At 57.3% G+C, this 8462-nt stretch overlaps 2 protein-coding genes across 5 annotated transcripts in view; one reads left to right on the top strand and one right to left on the bottom strand.

Moving 5' to 3' along the window:
- The window catches only part of Foxc2 (forkhead box C2), a 3465-nt gene extending 1798 nt beyond the window's left edge, over positions 1-1667 (bottom strand). Inside the window, 2 exon segments of the mRNA XM_015496325.2 lie at positions 1-73; positions 75-1667. The exon segment at positions 1-73 is cut by the window's left edge and continues 1798 nt beyond it. Of these exon segments, the coding sequence (XP_015351811.1) occupies positions 1-73; positions 75-1189 (1188 nt within the window). The 5' untranslated portion in view covers positions 1190-1667.
- A 6572-nt stretch (positions 1668-8239) lies between these two features.
- Mthfsd (methenyltetrahydrofolate synthetase domain containing) overlaps positions 8240-8462 on the top strand; it is a 15242-nt gene continuing 15019 nt past the window's right edge. For 2 of the 4 annotated variants that reach the window (XM_015495990.2, XM_048792368.1), the window contains exon 1: positions 8244-8369. In XM_015495990.2, coding sequence (XP_015351476.1) covers positions 8354-8369 — 16 coding nt within the window. In that variant the 5' untranslated portion in view covers positions 8244-8353. Of the gene's footprint in view, positions 8370-8462 lie in introns of all 4 variants that reach the window. The other 2 variants (XM_048792369.1, XM_015495988.2) reach the window with 2 other exon arrangements.

Below are 8462 nucleotides of genomic sequence, written 5' to 3' on the forward strand. Positions count from 1 at the left end.
GGGTCGGTGGGCCCGCTGATGCTGGTGGTGGTGGCCCGCGGCAGCGAGCGCGCCCTCCTGGCCGGCAGCGAGTGAGGGCGCTCAGCGGTGATGCGGGGCCACTCGGGTGGTCCGAGAGGGTCTCGTCCAGGGCGGGCGGGACGCACATGTGCGCCGGCCGCTCGGCCCCGGTGTACAGGCTCATGGCGCGCATGCTGCACTGGTAGCCCCCCGCGCCCCCCGCCTCCAGACCCTGAGCGCACGGCTGACCGTAGGCTGCAGGCGGCGCAGCAGCGTAGGGCAGCGCCAGCGGGGGCACCACCAGGCCAGCGCGCCCGGCCGCGGGGCTCAGTTCGCCGCCCGGCGGCGACGTTCGCAGCGTCATGATGTTCTCCACGCTAAAGCCGGGCAGCCCGTTGGGCGCCGGTGCGTGATGCTCTGGCAGCGAGCCGTCCGGAGAGCCCGCCGGGGTGGAGGCCGCGCTGCGTGGGCTGCCCTGCAGCGCGCTCTCGGGGCTCAGCGTCTCCACCTTGGTGATGACCGGCAGCGCAGGCGATGCAGCCTCGCTCTTGATCACCACTTTCTTCTCGGCCTCCTTGGGGGCGTCCGCTAGGGGGGGCCCAGCCGGGGCGCCCTTGGACGATGCCGGGGGCGGCTCCTTGAGGTGGGCCCGCTCCTCCTTCTCCTTGGGCACGTCCTTCTTTTTGAAGCGCCGCCGGCGCCTCAGGAAACTGCCGTTCTCGAACATATTGTAGGAGTCAGGGTCCAGCGTCCAGTAGCTGCCCTTGCCAGGTTTCTTGTCGTCGCGAGGCACCTTGACGAAGCACTCATTGAGCGAAAGGTTGTGGCGGATACTGTTCTGCCAGCCCTGCTTATTCTCTCTGTAGAAGGGGAAACGGTCCATGATGAACTGGTAGATGCCGTTCAGGGTGATCTTCTTCTCTGGCGCATTCTGGATCGCCATGGTTATGAGAGCTATGTAGCTGTAGGGCGGCTTTACCAGGTCCTTGGGCGCCGCGGGCTGGTGGTGGTGGTAGGGCGCGTACGAGCGGCCCATGCCCGCGCCGTATTGCTCCGGGTGGCCTGAGTAGACGCCCATGGGGCTGGCCATGCCGCCGTAGCTGCCCGCTGCCCGGTAGTAATTCTGCTCGCTCAAGTAGGGCACCACTCCCAGGGCGTTGGGGTCGGACACCGAGTAGCGCGCCTGCATGCTGCGTCCAAGACAGCTCGCCACCGCCTGCGCGCACGGACTGCGGCCAGGGGAGCGAGGAAGGCCTGGAGAGTGAGAGCGAGGCGCGAGAAGGGAAAGAATCGGTGGGGACTGCCCCGGCTGAGCGAAGCCTCAGCGGCGAGGTGGAGGAGACGCCGGCGCTCGAGCCGAAGAGGAGCGCTCGATTTCAGCGGACTGGGCGGGTCAGCATCCTGAAGGGCGCGCCCTGAGCGACCACAGCTCCGGCCCTGCTCGCCCGCGCGCTTTAGGGGTCCGGCGGGTGGCAGCCGGGCAGACTGCTGGTCGCAGCAGAGACGCCTCGCGTGCACTGGAATGTTCCCCCCAGTCCGCGCAAGGAGGGAGAAAGCAGGTCTCCAAGTCCCCCTGCAGATCGTCAGCCTTGAGGGTCAGCGAGCCGGGGTCCAGAGTGGCTGCCCTGCGGAGCCCGGAAAACGAGGCAAAGTCCCTTTTAGGGATTGGGAAAAGTTTCAAAAGCCTTCTTGCCGAAAGCGAGTTTTTACTTTCCTCAGGCCGCGCCCCCTCCTGGAACTTTGGACCAATCATCCGACAGCTATGGGGAGATGGCACCAATCAGGGAGAGGAGCGAAGGAATCCGGCGGCTCTAAGACCCAGCCGCGCAGCACTCGCCTTTTTTTTGTAGCTCAGCCCTAACTTGAAAAGTCTTTTTAAAAATGAGTTATCTTAATAAAATTTATTTTATTATGGTATTTTGGTTAATGGGACCACGTGTCCAGGGCAAAAAAATAGAAGTTTCTTAGCGAAAAATAAGTTTGAAATATAAAATCGAATTGGCGAGTGCAGCCAAGTAGCTCCCACCACACCTTGGGGACCGACGGCAGAGATGCTGGGGGAACTTTCTTATTAATGAGTGATGAGGCGAGTGGTTAGATTCCTAGTCATCGGGGCCTAGATCTTGGATTAAAAGCGGACGTGCCAGATCCGAGTGGAGGGGACCTGCACTGGGTGCCGTCCCCGGTTAACGCGATGATTAATGGTCTCCGGCGGGTCGCCAGCTCCGGGCGTCAGGAACGACCTGTTCAGGTTTTGGAGGCGCCACATAGAAACCGATCCCCTCGCTCCCGGCCCGGGTCAGGCTGCGGGGGGCCCTGGGAAGGCGCGTGGGGAGGGCACTGCCAACCTGGGAGAGCGACCTTTCGACTCCGCCGGGTCCCGCACGTCGTCCGTCTCGGTGAGCGCGTGTGGGCTCGGCCCGAGTGCAGCGGCCGCTCCCTCTTCCCTCCTCTCCCCCGCGGACCCCGGCGGCCCACCCGACCCGCTCCGCGCGCCTCTCCCTTCCCCAGAAATAAATTCCCTCTGACAAGCTCACTCCCGCGCTCCCCGAAGACCAGAACAATGCGGCAGCCCCCCGCGCCCAGTCGGAGCCCGGGCTGCTCCGCGGGGCAAGGGGAAACCCGAGCCTGCTTTCCGCGGGGCTTCGCCCGAAGAGGCGCGCAATTCGCGCGGAGCGCCGGGGTTCGCCGCGTGGACGCTTCCCCGCCGCGCGAGCTGCCAAACGCCGACTCCAGGGCGCAGTCCCTACCTCCGCTGCTGGCAGAGCCCCCTTGGGATTCTTCAAGTTGACTTTTTGTATTTTAGTCTCTTTTGTTTTGTTGAGTTTTGATAAGACGAATTGAGGCCCAGCAGGGCTTTTCGGGGGGGCTGGGTAAGAAGGTGCAGACGGTGGAAGATGCCCCCAGGATTCTAATTATTCCCGATACTGACCTGAAGCGGACTTCTAGGACCTCGACCATCACAGTTTCCTCCTCGCCTCTAGGAATCCCGCGGACAATTTGTTTATTTAGGGAGCGATTATTTATTCCTTCTACACCTCGAATAATCGGAGCCCCCTTTGTCCACCCCCTTGAAGGGCTGGGACTGGCCTTAGCAAAGCCTCAATGCCCAGGCTTGTTGGTCCGGTTGGGTAGGGAAGAGGGTTGCAGATAAAACATTTGTGTTTCTTTTCCTAACTCTCATTAAATTCTCAGCAAGAGTGTGAATGCACCCCTTAAGTCTTGGCTAGAAGAAATTAGGGACCTCTCGTTCATTTTCAATGAAAGAACACGAAAATATTTGTGTGCATTATCTTTGTCTCCTAATAAATTCAAAACCAAAAGGAAAGCACAAAGCAGGCTCCTATTGTCTTGAATATTCTACTTTTGAGACACGATTTTTATGGGTGTTCTGGTTCTTTCTCTAACTTGACCCCCCTCCCAACTTTTCCAACAATGTAAAATAAAGCTGCCCAGTTAGTTTTTAGCTCAGGGGTGGATGGCTTGCCTTCTCTCCTGACTCCAAACTCCCACTACAACTTTATTTTTTTAATACCTCTAATATTTCTGCATTCATCTTTTAAAAAAATAAGGATGTGACAGAAAGTACGTTTCTCCTGAAGTGCACCACAGGCATGATGAGCCTCACAGTTTTACTGGAAATGCAAAACTATTGATCAAGAAACACCCTCAGTCTGTAGGCTTCTTGGAGGGATATTATTTACTCTGCTTTTATGAGGTGTGTGTATGTGCCGGAGTGTGTGTGTGTGTGTGTGTGTGTGTTAAATGCTTTATCACAGCATAGGGCAAAACTCAAACTATCTAAAGACTGAAAAACAAATTCTAAAATGTCAGTTTCTGCCTGCCTTGGTACCTCTGAGAGAGCCCAGGTTTAAACTGAAGCCATCTGAGAACTTTGGTTGAGTTGCCAAATTTATTAGCCAGGAGAAGTGAAGGCCAGGGAGACCTCCTTAAGACAGAAGAGGTGAGAGAGACATTTCCCTTTCCCCTGGGATTGGGTTTCTTCTCGGTGCGGTCCGACCCTGGGAGAGATGTCTGTTCAGGTTATTAAAACACACCTGGACTTTGCCAAAGCCATATTCCCATCCTGGCTTTACCCTACCAGCGCATTTGGGATTGCGGGCTGCTATTTCCTTGCTGATTTCCCCCTTCCTCGTGGTCAGTGCCGAAAGCAAAATCGGGTCCCAGAGGGCCCTGTGTGTTACTAAAGTGATAAGCGGCGAAAAAGGCGAAAGTTGCTGTTTCTTCCTCACAGCGTGTCACTTCCCGTCCGGGCGCGGCTGGGCTCGGTCACCTGGCTCAGAAAGACTCTGTGGGTGTTGGCGCCATCTTGCGTCCAACACGGGAACTACTCTGCAAAAAAAGAGAAGGAAAAGCCGGTGGCTTCGGCGCTAATGAAGGTGCTGACACCTTACGGACGCACCTTGGCATTGCACAGCAGGGAGAAGGCCTTCGGAAACCTGCCCGAGGGAGGGAAGGTCAATAAACTGCGCAGAAATCCCAGTGTTTTCCGTAGCCTTGCCATGTTTCGAGAGCATGATCTACGGGAAACAGAAATGTCTTTGAAACTTCTTAGGAGCAAGAAGGAAACGCTCCCAGGTTTTTTGCTTGTTTGTTTTTAATTTTTTTTTGTTGTTGTTACAGTTGAACACAATTCCTTGATTTTATTTATTTATTTTTGTGTGATGCTGAAGATCGAGCCAAGCACCTCACACGTGCTAGGCGGGTGTTCTACTGCCGATCCCCAGCCCCATCCCCTCTCTTATTTGTAAGCAAATAAAATCTGCACCTTTCAGGTGGCGATGCGGCCGCCCCCACCCCCAGCCCAGGGTTGTTGAAGGAATGCCTTCCTCCTCCTCCCCTGCTGCCAGTGCCGCACAGTTTGGGGGAAATGATCAGAAAGCCTCTCAGAGGAAGGCCTGTGAGCCAGTGCAGCCTCCTCCGATTTTGAGGCTCAGGGAGAACCTGGTGGCCAGGTGAGGGGAAGGCTGCCTCTCCTCTGCCCTCCTCGGTGAAGCCAGCATCCTCCCAACCTTTCTCGTGGGGCCCAGGAGATGCCTTGGGATTCCGGAAACAGGACCAGACAGCAGAGCTGTCACGAGCTTCCAAATGCTACATGGGAACTGACCCTTGGTCAACTGGAGTGGGTGCTGCCTTGTAAAAACCCACTGTCTTTTGACTTACAGAAATCACCTTTTATGGGAGACTTCAGAGGACTGAATAAAGGGGAAGCACAGAGCAGCCCCCCCCCCCAATCAGGCCATCCCGGGCACCATCGATCCTCTTCCCCCTTAGGAGTCAGTGAGAGGTGAGGACGCCCCTGCCCCAGCCTCAGCCTCTGCTTGCAAGCGCCCCACAGGGGGCTTCCTTGTCAGCCCAGCCTGGGCCCCACAGGGCCTTTGCACTCCTCAAGACCTTTGCCTGACCCCCACTCTCAGTCTGGCTCCCAGCCACTTCCTCCCCTGGCTTCCTTCCTTCCGCTCACCGCATCCCGTTTCATCTCCCAGCTGCACTGACCACCCTGTGCCTGCCGTCTGCCCGGCCTCCATACCAGAATGGAGGCACCAGGAAGGCAGTCAGGGTCCAGGGCCTCCCTGTGCTGGGTTGAATCCTGCTGGGGGGGGGGGGCAGACTCCATACTCCAAGTGATAAATTGAATAAATGGATGTCACTTCAGAGACACCTCCCATTTCCCCTGCCATAACCACAGGACGTTTCGCCCATGCAGGGTTCAAGCCCAGAATTCAATGCCAACATGTGCTGGTGTAGTCTAGGCAGATGCTGCGTAAGGGATGGAGGAGATGGCCACAGCACCGGCTCCCAGGCTGTGGCAGGTATGCGGTCACCAGGGGATGGGGCTTCATCTTAGCCACTGGAGCCCTCCGCAGGTTCCCAGGGCCAGGCTAGAATTTCAACAGGTGCCTCCAATGTACCCTCCACAGTGCTGCCTCCCTTCTGTCCCAGGGCCGGGCACAGGGATGCTTCGCTGCTCCCTGCTCCCAGGGCTGCCGTGGGAGAAAGCGAGCTAGGACAGATGGGAGGGAGAAGGCGGTGTGCGTCCCTGGGGAAGCTGGCAAGCAAGCCGGGCCTGGAAACTAGAGAAAGAAAAACTCTAAACTGGAATGTTCTTTGCTTTGGGTTGCCACATTGAGCAGATAAAGATGTTCAAAGACTACCTGGGACATATTTACATACACCCACATATATATAATAAGCATACGTGGTATTCAGCATATTTGTATATATGCTCATTGTTTATTTGAAATTTGAATTTAACTGAGAAACCTGTATTGATCTGGCAATTGGGAGACAATGTCCCTCAAACACCTCTTACTGGCTCTTCAACAGTGTTGTATCTGCTAAGCATTTTCTGCAGCTTCAAACACCTCCCCAGCATGACAGTCCCCATGGGGAGCCCGACAGGAGAAGGCCTCGCTTCCCAGCGCTACCGCTGTCAGCACAGGAGACCAGCAGTTGAGGGGTGAGAAGATGCCAGCCCTGGGCCTGGCTGAAAGCCCAGAAGCACCTTCGTCAGAAGGACACCTTGTTACTGGCTGGACTCCACCATAACTGCTGCTTCTAGCAGTTACAATGCGTCTCAAAAATAGGCTCCAACCACTGTTCTGTTCTGGCCCTCAGAGTTGCAATCCACTGGCTTCCTGCCGTGTATTTAAAGATGGTCATGAGTTTACTTTGACTAAATTGACTGGTTCCCACATGCAAAGGGGATGTTTTAAAACTCAGCCACGGTGCTCCTGGGGTCCACGTGGGATGGCTGGGATGGCCGTCACACACGCCGGGCGTTCTAAGTCACATTTGGTTCTCTAAGAAAGTCAGAGCAGCCACCAACCCTCTCTCCACCCCTCAATGGAGGGTTTTTACTTGTTTGCTGGCTTTCTGCAGGGGCTTTGTGCCCCTGCAGAGCGCCTCCTGCCTTCCTAGTGTAAGGTGACCGCACAGTGGCAGCACTGGAAGATCCCCCACCTGGGCGGAGGTGTTTCCCCAGGCCCTGCCCTCCCCTTTGGCTAGTCACCAGGACACCTGGGAGGGGGAATTTTTTATAGCCTTTTAGTTTGTCTGTTCCAGCAGTTTTAGGTCCACAGCAAAATCGAGCAGAAGGTGGAGATTCCCCCCGAGTCCCTGGCCACCCCGCCTTCCCTGGTATGGATAGCATATCCGTGGGTGCTTTTGTTACAACCAGCGAACTCACAGTGGCCCATCGTCACCTTGGTCCACAGTTTAAGAAAGTTCATTCTTGGGGTAGTGGGATTTTTTCCACCTGCAAAAAATGGGGGTGGAGTGGGAAACAGCATTTCTGAGATGGAAAGCACACGAGCAAAGCCCGAAAGGGAGGCAGGCAGAGCAGGACTGGAGCCACGGGAGGCAGGTGCTGGGATGAGGTGAGCAGGGCCACCTCTGCCCGGTGACGAAGCTCACGCTGAGCCCGTGCAGGGAGCGGAAGCCAGACTCAAAGCCAGAAAACAGGCAGGTGGGGTCCAGGTAGGCGGAAGGCAGGAAAGAAAAGCAGGAGACTGGGAGGCAGGAGTGCTACTGTCGTGAGGTGACCATCTTTGGCTGGGTGGTGGCAGCAAGAACAGGAGATGTCATGGGGACACCTTAGGCATCCTTGCCAAGTCACCCCCTCCCTGAAGTGCCAGGTTGCTGGCTGCTCACTGGGGTCCTGGACAGGAGAATCCTCACAAAGAGCAGCCAGTGGAAAGGAGAGCTGGGGGGTCTCAGAAAGCCACAAGCTCTGGAGCTCAGAGTGCCTGAGGGGAGGGGCTTGGCTGTCACGGGGCCTTGTCTTTTGTCACCCACCAGCTAGCTGTGGAGCTCCATGAGGACGCTGCTTGCCGTGCTCCCCCAGGACCAAGCAGCCACCCTTCCTCTTGCCCACTAAAGTGAAGGAACCAGTTCCACATGTTTCACAAAAGAGGGGGCTGAAGCTCAGAGGGTGGCCTGGACACTCAGGGTCACCCAGCTCAGGGGCGATGGCCAGGCTCCACACAGCTGGCTACTGTGGCTATTCATTACCTTCTGGCCGGGTTCTAAAGGCTCAAGACTATCAGGAAGGGCCTGTGACAGCTAAGTTCTAAGTGAGCCTCCACGTGGCCATTTACAGCAGCTTCATCCACAACCGCCCACTGGGGGCCAACAGGGCTCCTCCCAGGGGAGGGGGTCACTGTGGCCAGGCGGCGGTGGAACTGGCCCTACACATAGGCGAGCCGAGGGCCACCAAGAGCCCGCGCAGCTCCAGCGCACGACGCTAAGTGCGAGCAGCCCGTGGGGAGGCGACCGCGGTGACAGGCGGAGGCGCCGCGGTGACGTCACGTCGCGCAGAAACTGCGTCGCCATGGAGCCCGGGGCGGGTGAGGGGCGCTCGGGGAGACTGGGGGCCAGCGGGACGGCGGCGGGGACCGGGTGGACCCCGCGGGCTCGGCCGCGCGTCCCACGAGGACCTG

This window comes from Marmota marmota, unplaced genomic scaffold, assembly GCF_001458135.2.
Source record: "Marmota marmota marmota unplaced genomic scaffold, marMar, whole genome shotgun sequence".
Lineage (NCBI taxonomy): Eukaryota > Metazoa > Chordata > Mammalia > Rodentia > Sciuridae > Marmota > Marmota marmota.